Source organism: Euleptes europaea, chromosome 11, assembly GCF_029931775.1.
Source record: "Euleptes europaea isolate rEulEur1 chromosome 11, rEulEur1.hap1, whole genome shotgun sequence".
Classification (NCBI taxonomy): domain Eukaryota; kingdom Metazoa; phylum Chordata; class Lepidosauria; order Squamata; family Sphaerodactylidae; genus Euleptes; species Euleptes europaea.
This window is the reverse complement of record NC_079322.1, coordinates 63,766,263-63,785,250: the sequence shown is the minus strand read 5'-3', so window position 1 is coordinate 63,785,250 and position 18,988 is coordinate 63,766,263. Positions and strand designations below refer to the sequence as shown.

At 47.6% G+C, this 18,988-nt stretch overlaps 1 protein-coding gene across 3 annotated transcripts in view; it reads left to right on the top strand.

Annotated features, from left to right (window-relative positions):
• The first annotated feature begins 3,257 nt into the window (after positions 1 to 3,257).
• The window catches only part of PARD3 (par-3 family cell polarity regulator), a 671,910-nt gene continuing 656,179 nt past the window's right edge, over positions 3,258 to 18,988 (top strand). For all 3 annotated transcript variants that reach the window (XM_056857249.1, XM_056857250.1, XM_056857248.1), the window contains exon 1: positions 3,258 to 3,377. In XM_056857249.1, the coding sequence (XP_056713227.1) occupies positions 3,258 to 3,377 (120 nt within the window). The remainder of the gene's footprint in view (positions 3,378 to 18,988) is intronic.

Here is an 18,988-nt window from a genome sequence, read left to right as displayed (position 1 = left end):
CCCAGAATATGTGGAAGCAATAACAAACCAACAAATACCTTGTACTTCTGGGATTTAGGGGTCCTCCAAAGGGCTGTGGGTTTGCTTAGCATCTTCTGTTTAATTTAAGCAATTTCATGGTTTTTTTTTTTAATTAGCTAGGATTTGACCCTTTGAACTGGTGTTGCCTATTACATTAGGTGCTGGGGAACACAGGCAGGATAATGCTGCTGCAGTCGTCTTGTTTGTGAGGTAACTGGTTGGCCACTGTGGGAACAGATTGCTGGACTTAATGGGCCTCGGTCTGATCCAGCATGGATTTCCTTATGTCCTGATGTTCTCCCCAGGATCAGAGGAGCATGCCCATTATATTAGGAGCTGTGGAACACAGGCAGGACGGTGCTGCTGCAGTGGTCTTGTTTGGGGGCTTCCAAGAGGCCCCTGGTTGGCCACGGTGTGAACAGACTGCTGGACTTGATGGGCCTTGGTCTGATCCAGAAGGGCTTGGATGGGCCTTGATCTGATCCAGCAGATCTTATGGTCTGATGATGTTCTCCCCAGAATCAGAGGAGCATGCCCATTACATCAGGCGGCAGGACAATGGTGCTCAAGTCGTCTTGTTTGGGGGCTTCCTAGAGGCCCCTCTTTGGCCACGGTGTGAACATACTGCTGGACTTGATGGACCTTGGTCTGATCCAGAAGGGCTTGGATGGGCCTTGGTCTGATCCAGCAGATCTTATGGTCTGATGATGTTCTCCCCAGAATCAGAGGAGCATGCCCATTGCATCAGGCGGCAAAACAATGGTGCTGCAGTTGTCTTGTTTGGGGGCTTCCTAGAGGCCCTTCTTTGGCCACAGTGTGAACAGACTGCTGGACTTGATGGGCCTCGGTCTGATCCAGCAGGGCTTTTCTGATGGTCTGATGATGTTCTCCCCAGAACCAGAGGAGCATGCCCATTGCATCAGGCGGCAGGATGCTGCTGCTGCAGTTGTCTTGTTTGGGGGCTTCCTAGAGGCCCCTCTTTGGGGCAGACTGCTGGATTTGATGGGCCTTGGTCTGATCCAGCAGGGCTTTTCTGATGGTCTGACGACGTTCTCCCCAGAACCAGAGGAGCATGCCCATTGCATCTGGCGGCAGGACGATGCTGCTGCAGTCGTCTTGTTTGGGGGCTTCCTAGAGGCCCCTCTTTGGGGAAGACTGCTGGACTTGATGGGGCAGACTGCTGGATTTGATGGGCTTCGGTCTGATCCAGAAGGGCTTGGATGGGCCTCGGTCTGATCCAGAAGGGCTTGGACGGGCCTCGGTCTGATCCAGCAGGGCTTTTCTGATGGCCTGACGACGTTCTCCCCAGGACCAGAGGAGCATGCCCATTGCATCCGGCGGCAGGGCGACGCTGCTGCAGCCGTCTCGTTTGGGGGCTTCCTAGAGGCCCCTCTTTGGGGCAGACTGCTGGACTTGATGGGCCTCGGTCTGATCCAGGAGGGCTTGGATGGGCCTTGGTCTGATCCAGCAGATCTTATGGTCTGACGATGTTCTCCCCAGGACCAGAGGGGCATGCCCATTGCATCCGGCGGCAGGGCGACGCTGCTGCAGCCGTCTTGTTTGGGGGCTTCCTAGAGGCCCCTCTTTGGGGAAGACTGCTGGACTTGATGGGGCAGACTGCTGGACTTGATGGGCCTCGGTCTGATCCAGGAGGGCTTGGATGGCCCTTGGTCTGATCCAGCAGATCTTATGGTCTGACGACGTTCTCCCCAGGATCAGAGGAGCATGCCCATTGCATCCGGCGGCAGGGCGTCGCTGCTGCAGCCGTCTTGTTTGGGGGCTTCCTAGAGGCCCCTCTTTGGGGAAGACTGCTGGACTTGATGGGGCAGACTGCTGGACTTGATGGGCCTCGGTCTGATCCAGGAGGGCTTGGATGGGCCTTGGTCTGGTCCAGCAGATCTTATGGCCTGACGACGTTCTCCCCAGGACCAGAGGAGCATGCCCATTGCATCCGGCGGCAGGACAATGGTGCTGCAGCCGTCTTGTTTGGGGGCTTCCTAGAGGCCCCTCTTTGGCCACGGTGTGAACATACTGCTGGACTTGATGGACCTTGGTCTGATCCAGAAGGGCTTGGATGGGCCTTGGTCTGATCCAGCAGATCTTATGGTCTGATGATGTTCTCCCCAGAATCAGAGGAGCATGCCCATTGCATCAGGCTGCAGGACAATGGTGCTGCAGTTGTCTTGTTTGGGGGCTTCCTAGAGGCCCTTCTTTGGCCACAGTGTGAACAGACTGCTGGACTTGATGGGCCTTGGTCTGATCCAGCAGGGCTTTTCTGATGGTGTGACGATGTTCTCCCCAGAATCAGAGGAGCATGCCCATTGCATCAGGCGGCAGGACAATGGTGCTGCAGTCGTCTTGTTTGGGGGCTTCCTAGAGGCCCCTCTTTGGCCACGGTGTGAACAGACTGCTGGACTTGATGGGCCTTGGTCTGATCCAGCAGGGCTTTTCTGATGGCCTGATGACGTTCTCCCCAGGATCAGAGGAGCATGCCCATTGCATCAGGCGGCAGGACGACGCTGCTGCAGTTGTCTTGTTTGGGGGGCTTCCTAGAGGCTCCTCTTTGGGGCAGACTGCTGGACTTGATGGGCCTCAGTCTGATCCAGAAGGGCTTGGACGGGCCTCGGTCTGATCCAGCAGGGCTTTTCTGATGGCCTGACGACGTTCTCCCCAGGACCAGAGGAGCATGCCCATGGCATCCGGCGGCGGGGCGACGCTGCTGCAGCCGTCTCGTTCGGGGGCTTCAGGGCCCGTCCAGTCCGCTGTGCCCCGGCAGGGCATTCCCGGCGGGGCCGGCGCCGCGGCCGCCCCCTTAAACGGGGCGGGGGCGGCCATGCGTGGCCCGGCCTTGGCGGGGAGGCAGCCCGGCCCTTCCCTCCCCTCCCCTTCCCCTGCGAAGCGCCAGAGCCGCCGCCTGGCCGCGCGCGGGAGGAGGCGCCGAACAGGTGGCCGGAGACGGAGGGAGGAAGGGAGGAAGGGAGGGAAGGAGGCAGGGAGGGAGGAGAGAAGGGAGCCGGGGCCAGCCCAGCCCGCCCAGCCCAGCCCAGCCCAGCGCAGCCAGCGCAGCGAGCAGCCAGGCGCGCGTGGCGCTGGCGGCGGCCCCCTCCCCGCCCAGCATGCGAGCGGCCGCCCGAGCCTGTCCCCCCGGCCAGCCCCGCGGCGGCACTCCGCCGGCTCCCTAGCCGCCCGCCCGCCTTCCCTCCCTCCCTGGGGCCGGACGGGGCGGCCAGCGGAGGATGAAAGTCACCGTGTGCTTCGGCCGGACGCGGGTGGTGGTGCCCTGCGGGGCCGGGGACATGAAAGTGGCCAGCCTGGTGGAGCAAGCGGCGACCAGGTACCGCAAGGCCATCGCCAAGGTGAGCCGGGGAGGGGGAGGAGGAGAGGGGGGGGGCTGGACGGGGGGGGGACGCCGGGGCCGCTGGAAGAAGGGGCGGCGGGGGCGAGCGGGAGGGCGCCTGGGATCAATATGGCGCTTCCTGGAAAGGGGAGGGGAGGCTGCGGAGGGGCCCGGCCGGACCTTCCCCCTCCTGCTCGCCTCGCGGGGAGTGCGCAGGGCCGCCGGGAAGGCGCTCGGGGAGTTGTTGCCATTGTTGCGCGGAGTTGGGGCCGAGCCCCAACTCCGCGCAACAATGGCAACAACTCCCCGAGCGCCTTTCCCGACGGCCCCGCCTCGCCCTCCGCGGCGGGCGAGCTCCCCCCCCCCCTCCCTCCGTTTCCGCAGCCCAGGCTGGAAATCCAGCCCCGGGCTTCCCAGTTGGTCCAGGCCCGAGCGGGGAAGGGCGGAGGAGAGGGACGCCGCCTCGGCGAGGCGTCGCGGGGCCGAAACGCCGGGGAGGTTGTGGCCGGGGCTCGGACGCTCGCTGCACGCGCGTTTCTCGCCCCCTTCCCCCCCCCCTTCCCCCCCCCCCCCCGCCGAGTGCTCAGAACTCGCAAATGAGCCCCCGGGCAGAGTTTGCAAAATTCGGGTGGGGGGGGGGGAATGTGCATCTGGAGAGGGGCGGACCCCACGCCCAAACCTGCCGTGCGCTTTCGCCCCGGACGGAGTTGGCGTGCGGGGGCGGCGTTCTCACGTGTGTTTCGAACCGTAGCATCGTAGACTCATCTTTTGAATCATGTTCAGAATCATATTTAGAATCGCGGCATCATGTTTCGAATCGTAGCATCATAGACCATCTTTCGAATCATGTTTAGCATCATATTTAGAATCAGCATCATGTTTAGCATCATAGACCATCTTTCGAATCATGTTTAGCATCATATTTAGAATCAGCATCATGTTTAGCATCATAGACCATCTTTCGAATCATGTTTAGCATCATATTTAGAATCAGCATCATGTTTAGCATCATAGACCATCTTTCGAATCATGTTTAGCATCATATTTAGAATCGCGGCATCATGTTTAGCATCATAGCATCATAGACCATATTTCAAATCATGTTTAGAATCATATTTAGAATCACGGCATCATGTTTCGAATCGTAGCATCATAGACCATATTTCGAATCACGTTTAGAATCATATTTAGAATCAGCATCATGTTTAGCATCATAGACCATCTTTCGAATCATGTTTAGAATCATATTTAGAATCGCGGCATCATGTTTAGAATCATAGCATCATAGACCATATTTCGAATCACGTTTAGAATCATATTTCGAATCACGGCATCATGTTTAGCATCATATTTAGAATCGCGGCATCATGTTTAGAATCATAGCATCATAGACCATATTTCGAATCACGTTTAGAATCATATTTCGAATCACGGCATCATGTTTAGCATCATATTTAGAATCGCGGCATCATGTTTAGAATCATAGCATCATAGACCATATTTCGAATCATGTTTAGCATCATATTTAGAATCGCGGCATCATGTTTAGAATCATAGCATCATAGACCATATTTAGAATCATGTTTAGAATCATATTTCGAATCACAGCATCATATTTCGAATCATAGCATCATAGACCATATTTCGAATCATGTTTAAAATCATATTTTGAATCACGGCATCATATTTCGAATCATAGCATCATAGACCATCTTTCGAATCATGTTTAGCATCATATTTTGAATCATAGCATCATAGACCATATTTCGAATCATGTTTAGCATCATATTTAGAATCACGGCATCATGTTTAGAATCATAGCATCATAGACCATCTTTAGAATCATGTTTAGAATCATATTTCGAATCATGGCATCATGTTTAGAATCATAGCCTCATAGACCACGCACACACCACAAATGTGGTGTTGGAGGAGAGTGTTATGTATTTTGTGGACTGCCCCCAAAAAAACAAATCGGGGGTTTCTAGATCAAATCAAGCCTGAACTGACCCTAGAAGCTCAAATGAATCAACTGAGGCTGTCATATTTTGGTCACGTCGTGAGACGACATGAGTCACTGGAAAAGACAGTCATGCTAGGGAAAGTTGAGGGCAGCAGGAAAAGAGGGAGACCCAACAAGAGATGGGCTGACTCAATAAGGGAAGCCACGGCTTCAATTTGCAAGATCTGAACAAGGCTGTCAAAGATAGGACATTTTGGAGGACTTTCATTCATAGGGTCGCCATGAGTTGGAAGCGACTTGACAGCCCTTAACACACACACACAGCATCATGAAGTTGGAAGGGACCACCAGGGTCATCTAGTCCACCCCCCTGCACAATGCAGGAAATTTGACACCGTCTTGGGGATTGTCCCAGCTTCGTGGCTGCTGAAACCACGCCTCGTGTTTTTTTTTTTTTTTTAAAGGCAGGTTGAGTTTAATTTTTTTGGAAGAATCCAAATTGCGCTGCTGTTCTGACTGTGCAGGTCACGTCTTGCCAAGGAGCTCCGGTACCCTCTTGTCAGTGCTGGAGAATGCTGTCAAGTGTGCACAGTGTACTTTCCCCATAATTGTGGGACCGGGGTGGGGGGTAACCTGATGCTCCAAGGCACCACAGTGATTGAAATCTCTCCTCTCTGCCTTTTGAAACACAAGCAACTGGTGAACTGGCTGATCAGTGAGGTGTGGAGCATAATTACAATTTGCCTGCAACTGGAGTTGGTGTGTGTGTCCCCCTAATAGAGCAATCATTTTTACAGAGAATTTATTTATTTTTTTCACTAGTTTGCCCAGGGACAGCAAACCAGGTGTCTGATAATCTTTGGAAAATATGCAGGCATTTATGTAAATATGTTAAATGCTTACCCCTCCATGGGGGATGAAGTTAACTAGACATAAATTCCTTTAAAAAAACAACAACAACTCCTCAAACCTTGACATTTTTTAGCTTCAGTCGGTGACTTGCTTCATTCTGGAATTCTTGTTGCAGTGTGAGGAAATATTCTAGATATCGTGGTTAGTGGGTTTGGAAATGAGAGAGCTTTCCTAATCAGGGTGCCTCATCACAGTGTCCTGTGTTCTACTACTTCCTGCTGTGGTTAAAAATCCAGCCTTCGAAGTACACATACAGTAGATCCAGGCAGCAACACTGATTTTCGAAAGGCTTCTATTTGGGAAATAGGAAGTGACTTATTAAAACCAAAAATAGGGCCTAGAAAGTGAGGGGTGTGTGCTTTTTGTGGGTGATTTTTTTCCTCTCTGGCTTGACTCCCCCATCCAGCCAAACAAAGTGCAGGTAAATCCCTTGCTGTGGAAAAGAGAGCTGGACTCAAGTAAGACACATAAGAACATAAGGAAAGCCATGCTGGATCAGACCAAGGCCCATCAAGTCCAGCAATCTGTTCCCATAGTGGCCAACCAGGCAGGTGCCTCACAAACAAGTTGACTGCAGCAGCATTATCCTGCCTGTGTTCCAAAGCACCTAATATAATAGGCAACACCAGTTCAAAGGGTTGTGAGTCACAGCAGGGGAGATGGTAGATCACATGAACACATGAAGCTTCCTTGTACTGAATCGGACCCTTGGTCCATCAAAGTCAGCATTGTCTACTCAAACTGGCAGCAGCTCTCCAGAGTCTCAGGCTGAGGTCTTTTGCATTGCTTACCTGCTTAGTCCCTTTAACTGGAGGTGCTGGGGATTGAGCCTGGGACCTTCTGCATGCCAAGCAGATGCTCAACTACTGGCTCAGTGCCTGTGAAGGCTGGAGAGAATTGTGGCATAGACAGGGCTCCTTCACATGTGTAATTCCACTTCACAGCAGGTGAGTGGAGGTGCTCCAGTATTCCCATTGTATTTAATTTATTTTATTTCATTTATAGTTTTTTTGCTTTCTTGCTCAAGGTGGATTAAAAAAATACAGAAAACAATTCAGTCAAACAGCTTAAGACAGCCAATAAACAATGCAATAGGACGGGTGGTGAAATATACTGCCAAGTTGCAGCTGACTTATGGCGACCCTGTAAGGGTTTTCAAGGCAAGAGACGTTCAGAAGTGGTTTACCATTGCTTGCCTCTGTCTCGTGACCCTGGGCTTCCTTGGTGGTCTCCCATCCAAATACTAACCGGGGCTGGCCCTGCTTAGCTCCTGAGAAGATTGGGCTAGCCTGGCCTATCAGAGCAAGAGGACTAGGGGTTACCAAACTGGAAAACAGAAATAAAAGCTGTCTAAGTCATGGTAGAGTCACTGCTGCACCTTGGGAACAGCATATTCCCTCATATGTAACTGGCGCGAGATCTGTGGTTCTCTTGGTGTCTTACGGATCTGCTTCTTAGCTCACTTGTCTAACTGAAAAGGATGTCAGCCGTGGCTTCTGATAGCCAGCATGGTTCAGTGGTTAGGAGCGGTGGACTCTAATCTGGAGAACCGGGTTTGATTCCCCACTCCTCCACATGAGCTGCGGATGCTAATCCAGTGAACCGGGTTGGTTTCCCCTCTCCTATATACGAAGCCAGCTGGGTAACCGTGGGCTAGTCACAGTTTTCTCCGAACTCTCTCAGCCCTACCTACCTCACAGGGTATCTTGTGGGGAGAGGAAGGGAAGGTGATTGTAAGCCGTTTTGATTCTTAAGTGGTAGAGAAAGTCTACCACTACACCAATTGCGTTTGTTACACCAGTTGTGATGCCTTGAATCTAATATGGCAAGAGGCTTAAATATCCTATGAAAGAATGGAATACTTTGCACAGACTCTTCTGAGATTGAATGATCAATGAAGCCTTTGGCAGAAACGGACTCCTAATTTGTATCCGGCATGACCGTCTCCTTCTATGATCTCTTTTGGACCTTTTTGATCCATTTTGGATTATTGTTCAGCATCCACACTTACCTGACCACCAGTATTGTTCACGTCTTGTTGGATTTCTCTGTCTTATTTACCCCCCACTTGAGGTTGGACTGTAATGTTTATTTACATGTGTGCTTGGACACTATATAGATTGCTGTACATTGTAGTATTTCATGTATGTTTCTTGTCTATTTCATTACATATTGTTCCATTCTTTAGCCTGGTGTTGCTGTTTTTGTTCAAACGTTGCTTTTTTACTACACTGTTATTTTTTGCCTTGATCAGCATTATAGACAACATTTCTTTGAACCACCATGTGTGCCTTGACTCTTTTGCCATCCAGACTTGGATACTGTGATGGCTTCTCATTCACAGATGTTCTGCCTGTACTCTGCATCCTCTTATAGAATTTTTGGGCTTGATACTGGGTTTCCCTCTCTGATTTCCCATAAGTGGCATACTTGCTCTCCCGTGGTCTCAAGGAGCCTCCTTCCATCCTTCTGCACAATAGCAGTGCGGTGATAAAAGGTGGAAGCTGTTCAAAGAAACAAAAATTTCCAAGTCTTGTTAGCCCAAAAGAGCTTTCTGTTGGTGGCTGTATTTCCAGACTGCTAGACTAGCCAAGGCTTTCAATACTGGTAGTAAGTACACCAGTATCCAAAACGTAAGGCAATTCCTGGACATTGCACTATGAGAGCTGAATGCTGGAGTGCCTTCAAATAGCCCTAATAAGTTGGGAGTTGTATCTGTGTGCTTCTCAGCATGCCTGAATTTGATGTGGGTGGATAGGGTAGTTAAGGATCTTTCTAGGTAAGTAAAAACATTTTCATTAATGAAAGACTGCAGAAGCATCTCCAGGGCTCTGTAAAACTGCATGCCTCTCACATTTGTCTGTCACATTTCTCTCCCCCCCCACCCCGCACTCTTTCTCTAATAAGCTCAGAATGGCACATAATGATTTCTCACCGCAGCTATAGATAGTGAGATAGGTTAGGTACAGAGTGGCACCCAGGTCATCTAGTTTGGTTCGTGGCACAGTGGGGATTTGGTAGTTCAGACCGCTATTAGTTGGCTCTGTACCAAATTACTTTACACACTGAGATCTTCCCATTGTTATATTGATTGGGCCATAGTAGTATTTCAACAATTATGTAGGATTAGGGTCACATAAACAACAGCTCCGTCTTCTCCTTGATCACTGTAAGAGCCAGCGTGGTATAGTGGTTAGGAGCAGTGGACTCTAATCTGGGAACCGGGTTTGATTCCCCACTCCTCCACACGAGTGGCAGATTCTAATCTGGTGAACCGGGTTTGATTCCCCACTCCTCCACACAAGCGGCAAACAAATCTGGTGAGCCGGGTTGGTTTCCCCACTGCTGGGTGACCTTGGGCTAGTCACAGCTCTCTTAGATCTCTCTCAGTCCCACCTTCGGTTGCAGGGAGGGGAAGGTGATTGTAAGCTGGTTTGATTCTTTCTTAAGTGGTAGAGAAAGTTGGCAAATAAAAACCAACTCTTCTTCTTCTACTTCTAGGGGCTTGTGACCCAGTGGGTTCGACTCTGGAACTCACCTGTAGGATCTAATGCATGGGTTGAAGAACACTGATTTAAAAGGTTTAAACAATTTCCCCCCAGAAATAGCAAAGATATTTTGATTTATATGGAATCATCATTCTATGATAAAGAAGCAAAAATGGCATGTTCCTGCTCCTGAAAGCTTACAATCTAAGTTTAAGATGAGGGGACATGGAAGAAGGGGAATGGGAAAGGCACAGCTAAGAAGGGTTGGTTTTTATATGCCGACTTTCTCTGCCACTTAAAGGAGAATCAAACTGGTTTACAATCACCTTCCCTTCCCCTCCCCACAACAGACACTCTGTGAGGTAGGTGAGGCTGAGAGAGAATGACTTGCCCAAGGTCACCCAGCTGGCTTCATGTGTAGGAGTGGGGAAACAAATCCAGTTCACCAGATTAGCCTCCGCTGCTCATGTGGAGGAGTGGGGAATCAAACCTGGTTCTCCAGATCAGACTCCACCGCTCCAAACCACCGTTCTTAACCACTACACCACGCTGGCTAAAGGGTAGCTAAGACGAAGCTATGTTTTGGCCAAGGGGTGTTACCTAAAGGGAAAGGATAGATTTTAAGAAGGGATTTGAAGTCAGAGAGAGATGGTACAATGTAGTTGCTCAACCAGGAAGTTCCAGGGGGCCAAGAAAGGTAGACTGAAACTCTTTTATTTAAAAGTATAGTATCCAATCACTACTACAAATCACCACCCAAAAGCATGACAAAAACAACAACAACATATGTTTCTGATAGAGAACAGGAGAACATCAACTAATAATGGTACTTTGATTAAGTTGCTTCCACCAGACACCCAACTTCCTTCATAGGGCTATAAAATGTTTCAAAAGCTTACCATCCAAACACAGATTTCACAAATAATGCCCAGTGAGATATACACGTTAATGCTATTTTTAAATGCTCAAATATACTGCCAACCATTTGCTTCTATTTTTATTTTGAAAGCAAGTTATTTGAGCAATTTCTCCCATTTCATTTCCAACTTGTCTTCACTAGGAGACAGGGCAGGGGGTCATAAAGCATCCAGCATTCATACTCCGCTGCTTGTACTTTCCAATGGGGAGTAATGTAGCCTGCAAACGTGTTGCAAAATGCATCATACACTCTCTTGATTGTATGCAGGATTCAGGCTACAGTTCAAACTATGATTTGCTGGGGAAGGGAAGGAATAAGAAGAAAAGTTGGTTTTTATATCCCAATTTTCTCTACCTTTTAAGGGCACCCTGTGAGGTAGGTGGGGCTGAAAGAGCTCTAAGAGAGCTGTGACTAGCCCAAGGTCACCCAGCTGGCTTCATGTGTAGGAGTGGGGAAACCAACCCGGTTCACCAGATTAGCATCTGCCGCTCATGTAGAAGAGTGGGGAATCAAACCCGGTTCTCCAGATTAGAGTCCACCACTCCAACCACCACTCTTAACCACTACACCATGCTGGCTCTCCCACCATATTGTTTGCTTCTTTTTGGAAAGACTGGCTGTCAGTGCACATGTGCAGAGAGCCGGGGCTCCATGCTTCCTGCCTCAATTTCCATGTAAGCTATAAGGATCTGCAGGGTGGTGAAAAGAGGCCGCAGAGTGGTGGAGAGGATTCCTCCATAGCTGTAACTCTTGGCTGGCTCCAGTGCATTATGCCATCTGGTACCCAGCTTTCGTGGCTCTCCTGGCCTTGACACTGGTGAGGTCATAATTCTGGCACCTCTTTTTCCTGTGACGTAATGTCACATGCTTGCAATTTAGGAAACTACCGCCTAGGGATTATGGTACTGGTGGTGGAAAGCGCTATCAAGTCTCAGTCGACTTACGGTGACTCCTTCCAAGTACTAACCAGGGCTGACCCTGCTTAGCTTCTGAGATCTGATGAGATTGGGCTAGCCTGGGCCATGGGGTTAAAGGTTGCTTCTGGGTCTGGAAAGGCTGGAGAGTGCAGCTTTGCGGGTTTAGCAGCAATTTGTATGTATAACATGAATAGAGGGCTAGAAAAGTAAGCTTGGTAGGGGGGTTAAATTTATAGGTATGTGGTTAGTGACTGCAAAAAAAAAGAGGGCGGTTAGTCAGGTGTCTCAGATTCTTTCACTCTTGATTTCCTTTGTTAGACCTGCCCAGATTAACACTATGATGTCAGATGTATGTTTTGCGAGTGGAAAAGCAAAGCTGAATTTTCAGGTGCCTTAAAAGGAAACTGTGTCCAAAAATTAACCCAAGAATAATTAACCCAAGAATAACCTCTTTTGTTGTTGTTGGAATGGAACCATTATGCTCAGAAAATGAAACGTTAATTATGCAGCTAGAGACAAAACTTGGTGTTGAGAAAACGCATATGACGAAATGCAAGTGTTATGTTGTATAATAGAAGAATTGAATTGTATTCTCTCCCCCCTCCCCGCAGCAGTTTTAATTGTAGTCCCAGTTCCTTTCCAATTTCTTGGAGCACAGGATAGTCTGCAAAATTTCATATGTGCAAATGAGAATACTGGTAGAAAAACTTCCGTTCTTCTCAGTACACTTGGAAACGAGTTCTATTGAAATCAGGAAAGTTAACTTGGAGCCCTATGTTTTTAGGAACTGGGGAATTTAAATGTGAGCAAACACTTTGGATTGCATCTTGCATACCTGGGTACAAATACATGTGACTTTGGGCAAAAACGCATGGTTGCTTTATCCTGTTTCAGCCAGGATTCAGCCAGGATCGAACGCATGCGTTTCGCCTAATGTGCGTTCGATCCTGGCTAAAACAGGGATTAAAGGAGGATGAAGCGACCATGCGTTTTCGCCCTTTGTCAGTCCATCTTGGCCCATGACAACAAACTCAGATCTGTTTAAGCAGCAAGAAGTTGTGGTTTTGCCAGAGAGCCAGATTGGTGCAGCAGTTAGTGCGTTGAACTAGGATCTGTGGTTTGACTTCAGACATCTTAGCAAAACCATAGTTAATGAAAACTTTGGTTAATAAATCAGCTGCAAACCTTGGCTAGAAATTCTGGTTGGGCATCAACATTGGTTGGAGCAGTGGACTCTAATCTGGAGAACCAGGTTTGATTCCCCACTCCTCCACATGAGCTGCAGATGCTAATCTGGTGAACTTGGTTGGCTTCCCCACTCCTACACATGAAGCCAGCTGGGTGGCCTTGGACTAGTCACAGTTCTCTTAGAGCTCTCTCAGCCACACCTACCTCATAGGGTGTCTGTTGTGGGAAGGGGAAGGGAAGGTGATTGTGAGCCAGTTTGAATCTCCCTTAAGTGCTAGAGAAAGTTGGCATATAAAAACCAATTCTTCTTCTTCTATTGGCTTTGTAGCCTCATTCAGCCCCAGTGAAGTTAGGCATTGCCTGTTAGGAGGCCTCGGTTATTATTACAAACAAAGTGAAACTGAAGTTAGATATTAAGCGGTGCTACATTTCAGTTATTCAGAGTGACAAACGCATAATGGGTTAGTAACTAGAGAGAGGGTCTGCTTCTCTTTGTGCTTTCCTATCTTGAGTTGAACTCCAGCAATGCTTCCCCCCCCCCCTTTTGCAGCATTCTGTTCCTGAAAATTTCAGGAGCGACCTTGTCTGTGGAAACTGGCCTCCCGGTTCCTACCATAGAAAGTGTGTCAATAACTCTAGTGATATTACAATAGGGGTGGGACATAGTTGGCTGTTCATGCTGACTTAGATGAGTTCCAAATGTTTGCCAGAATACATTCTGCAGTTGTCTGACCACTTGTACCCTTTTGTTCATTGGCCTACTTGGAACTGCAAGTATTTGTGTCTTTTCTGCCGAAAATGAGCACTCATAAACCACAAGTGAACTACGGTTAAATAAAGCACATGGGCAAAGCTGTTGAGGCAAGAGACGCTTGTATTCTGAGTGTTGTTGCACTTTCTATGACTTGTAATGGAATATTTGCAAGTAATATTCTTAGTGTTTCCACTTAAATGTACAGTATTAATATTCAGATGGGTCTTAATAAAACTGCAGTTTTGCTGAGCAATGAACTGAACGAGAAATAGATTTCAATCTGTCCTGTTTTCACAGAACATTTCATTCCATCATTTTGGATGGTGGGCAGCCTTCTAGCCCAGCCTAGCCTGGTCTTGTCAGAGCTTGGAAGCTAAGCAGGGGTGGTGTGTGTGTGTGCATGTTAAGTGCCGTCAAGTCACTTCCGACTCACGGCGACCCTATGAATCAATGTCCTCCAAAACGTCCTATCTTTAACAGCCTTGCTCAGATCTTGCACATTGAGGGCTGTGGCTTCCTTTATTGAGTCAATCCATCTCTTGTTTGGTCTTCCTCTTTTCCTGCTGTCCTCAACTTTTCCTAGCATGATTGTCTTTTCCAGTGACTCTTGTTTTCTCATGATGTGACCAAAATATGATAACCTCAGTTTAGTCATTTTAGCTTCTAGGGTCAGTTCAGGCTTGATTTGATCTATAACCCACTGATGTGTTTTTTTGGCAGTCCATGGTATCCGTAATAATCTCCTCCAACACCACATTTCAAAGGAATCTACTCTAGCATCGGTTAATACTTGGATGGGAGACCACCAAGGAAGGCAGGGGTTGCTATACAGAGCAAGACAAATGGCAAACCACTTCTGGTCTTGTCTTGCCTTGAAAACCCCATGGTTCATGAGTCAGTTATGACTGGACAACAGGCAATTATTATTGTTATTATGTCATTTTGAAAGGCTCTGTTTGAAACGCTTGTTCTCTGAGAACTTTTGATGATTTACCCTAATGTTTGTTAACAGATTTTCAAAGTGGCCCCTGTTGAACTGTCATGCCTACTTATCTCTGAAAATGTGTTTGAGTTGAGAATCTTGCGTTCAGAAGTTTTTTTTACTTGAAACACTTGGTGTAAAGTTTCATTTTGATTAGATGCCACTTGGCTCCCTAGGTGAATAGTGATGCTTTTGAAACAATAAAGCCAGTGTACCAACAACTAGCATTGCAACGGAAGTTGTGCATACTGAATTCCACTTTCTGCTGGCCTTGGTTTGAATATTATAGTATTTAAGAACATAAGAACAGCCATGCTGGATAGACCAAGGTCTATCAAGTCCAGCAGTCTTGTTCACACAGTGGCCAACCAGGTGCCTCTAGGAAGCCCCCAAACAAGACGACTTCAGCAGCAGCATCCTGCCTGTGTTCCACAGCACCTAATATAATAGGCATGCTTCTCTGATCCTGGAGGTATGCATCACGACTAGTATCCATTTTGACTAGTAGCCATGGATAGCCCTCTCCTCCATGAACACTTCCACTCCCTTCTTAAAGCCTTCCAAGTTGGCAGCCATCACAACATCCTGGGGCAGGGAGTTCCACAGTTTAACTATGCGTTGTGTGAAGAAATGCTTCCTTTTATCTGTTTTGAATCTCTCACCCTGCAGATGACGCCGCGTTGTAGTATTATGAGAGAGGGAGAAAAGCTCCTCCCTGTGCACTCTCTCCATACCATGCATAATTTTATAGATCATGCCTCCCCTTAACTGCCTTCTTTCCAATCTAAACAGCCCTAAGCATTTTAACCGCTCCTCATAGGGCAGTTGCTCTAGCCCCCTGATCATTTTGGTTGCCCTTTTCAGCACCTTCTCAAGCTCCGCAATATCCTTTTTTAGGCGTGGTGACCAGAACACAGTATTCCAAGTGTGGTCTCACCATATAAGGGCAGTATGATAGCAGCAGTTTTATCCTCTAAATATATTTTCTCTAAATATATATTCTGTTGATGTTAAACTAGATGGATGATGCTCCAAATAGTTCCATTATCTTCAGGGGGATAAAGTCTGCATCAGTTTGAGTACTGAGAAACCTACCTGCTGCAGAAGGCAATGGACTATGCTCTTAAGTGCACGTTCAGTTTGTACAAGGCCCTGGTCTCTTAGTCCTCCTCACTATTGGCTTGTGCCAGCTGAGTATGCACCATGGAACACCTCCAGTGTTATGTACACATGGCAGGGAGAGATTGGTGGGCAAGCTGAGTTTCTCAGAACAAGGCCTGTCATCTTTTCATTGAGAAACTTTTCCTGACAAGCTTCCAAGAAACTCCATGACTTTCTGGAACAGAGCTTGGAAACACTGAACTGCACAATGTCCAAGCAGTGCACTTTGTTTTTGATGACTCTGCATAGCTCCACCTTTAAGGTTTACAAATAGAATGTTTTTTCTGTGGGGTGGGGAAGCAGGTGTATTTTTTCAGCTTTGGGTCCAGATGTCAAAGATTGACTTGAAGAAGAGTTGGTTTTTATATGCCGACTTTCTCTACCTTTTAAGGAAAATCAAACCGGCTTATATGTTCCTTCCCTTCCTCTCCCCACAACAGACACCTTGTGCGGTAGGTGAGGTTGAGAGAGTCCGAAGAGAAATGTGACTAGCCCAAGGTCACCCAGCAGGCTTCATGTGTAAAACTGCGGAAACCAACCCGGTTCACCAGATCAGAGTCCGCCGCTCATGTGGAGGAGTGGGGAATCAAACGCGGTTCTCCAGATCAGAGTCCACCACTCTTAACCACACTGGTTCTCAAATAATTATTTGCTGTATGGCCTGTGGGGGTATGGGAAGGGTGCTGTGAAGCATTCAATTTAACCTTAGCTGCTTTATGGCTTAGCGGGGATGTTGAAGGGACTCAGCACAGTTCTGTGTGGGAAATAAATAATGTGCCATAAATAAACGGAAAAACCCCTGAGATCATCCTCAGCTTATTTTCACTTTGGACTTGGATTAAAAGCCAGCATTATCAACATTGTATACCTTTAAATACAAACCTTTAATAAAAAAAAATCCTTCAAGTTTGATATCCCTGTAATGGAAATGCACCCTTAAGGGACCAAAGTGTACAAAATAGAAGCAGGATTGATTTGACTTTATTCATAACTGTAAACATGAACTGCAGAATAAATGTGCCACAGGTTCCTCCTGGACTGTAGTTTGGCCTTATTTTAATAAAACCATTGGGTAAATTCAGTTGTTTTAAGAAGAACAGTTGGTTTTTATATGCTGACTTTCTCTACCACTTAAGGAAGAATCAAACCAGCTTACAATCATCTTCTCTTCCCCTCCAAACAACAGACACCCTATGAGGTAGGTGGGGCTGAGAGAGTGTGACTAGCCCAAGGTCACCCAGCTGGCTTTCTGTGTAGGAGTGGGGAAACAAATCCAGTTCACCAGATTAGCCTCCGCCACTCATGTGGAGGAGTGGGGAATCAAACCCGGTTCTCCAGATCAGAGTCCACTGCTCCAAACCTTCGCTCTTAACCACTACACCATGCGGGCTCAATCCAGTTGAGCTGCTCTTCAGGATTCTCCACGTTCTGTCCCCTGCTCACACCAGTTGCAAGAGATTGCTTTGGCAGACCTGGCTACAGTCATGTTGCTTGTTCCTTTGTATTGCCTGCGTAGCAGAAGCAGGGCGAGTTCTTGCCGTCAGTGTACGGTGTTGCTTTGTGGTAAGGGTTAAAATGAATCCCCGCTAGTGGAACCTCCCTCTATTTTCTTCCTGACAGCTCCTCAATGGGGAGTAGCTTGTTAAGTCACCTCAAGTGGCGTTTGTTTGTGAAAGCAGAGGTCCTCCCTCCCGACTGCGGGAGGCTTTGTGGGTTGGCACATCTTGTCAGTGGCTTTGTATATTCTTCTTCACAGCATAAAGCATGTGAATTCCGTCCTTGTTGATTCAGCGCAAGGTTTTCTTTCTTGCGTAACTGGTTTTTGGTTCTGTGGGAAACAAGAAGCTCTGGAGTTGTACCTGCTTAAACGGTAGGAGCAACATATTGCAGCCTGGAGTGTTTTGGCTCCTGATAATTCTTGCCAGGAAAGCTTTAGTTGAATAAACGCTCATAAATGTATCAATTAAAAACACATACACACACATTGTGATTCTTAACATTTAGCAATTCATTCATTTATTTGGGATACGGGTTTATCCTGGTAAGAAATTCTGACTTTTCTCTAGGCTGAATACCGAGCATGTGCCAAAGGTTGTCACACTTAACATAGCCTAGGTAGGCATTGTATTCACACTGTTTTGTTTATAATAGCTCGTTCACACAATCCTTTTAATGGGTTGGGAATGCGGTGGTCTAGCGAGCATCTGATGAAGCTATGACTTGCTTCACCACACCTGGTTTTTTTGTCGAACACACCGTTGCATAACCTCTGGTGTAATGACAGGCTAAAGATTTGTGGTGGCTCTAGGATTTGTGGTTTGGCTCTCTCCGCTTTCTATGTTAAAAGGCTTTCTGGCAATGGTCCTAGGTGCTTAGGCCTAGTTCACACATGCAGGAAGGAGGATGAGGTAGGAATGAGGGGGGAGAACAAGTGTTTTTTTCTTCTGAATAATGATGAATAACCCAAACGATTCCCCCCCCCCCCAGCATATTACTTTAGGCTTTCCAGATCCCTCTTTGCCACTGGTGGGAGGTTTTTAGGGAAGAGCCTGAGGAGGGAGGGGTTTGGGGAAAGGAGGGGCTTCAATGCCATAGAGTCCAATTGCCAAAGTGGCCATTTTCTCCAGGTGAACTGATCTCTATCAGTTGTAAAAGCAGGAGATCTCCAGCTAGTACCTGGAGGTTGGCAACCCTGTATAACCTGGTTCTTAGAAACTCAATATGGCTTGCAGAAGAGCTCCAGAATTTATGAAGCTATCAGCGAAGCAGCACAGAGAAAAATCTTATGGGGAAATTTTTTGTTTAAGACGTTTTCGTGGTCTTTTCTGGGTCTTCTGGAGGGATGTTCAAGCTGCCTGTTGGAAACTTGGAGATTTCTGACTCATTGTGACTTTTTCAGTTATTACACTAATTCCATTGCTGTTGCATTGAGACTTCGCTGGCTAAGAAAGTAACACCGAATGCCCCTTCAACATTGGTGTTGCTTCCGGCACGAGGACTGTTTTGAGGATCATCTAGGCTGCCAGATACTTTATGCTCTGGGGGTATTTGTGATTTTATGCTTCTGGGTTTTATTGGCTGGTTTTTTACCGGTGGTTAATTGTAATGATTTCATAGTAAATTATTTTTCTTTTGTGTTGTGAGCTGCCTTAAAGCAGGTCTCTGAAGAGGCAGCATGTAAATGTGATGGTGTCATTCCAGGATCTGGACTGAGGCCTAGGTTCAGTTCTGTCTCTGAGGCCTGAAACTTACTGAGTAACCTTGGGCTAGTTGCTATGTCTCAGCCTAGTCTACCTCATTAGGTTGTGGTAAGGATAAAAATGTTGGAGGGGAGAACTGTATGAGC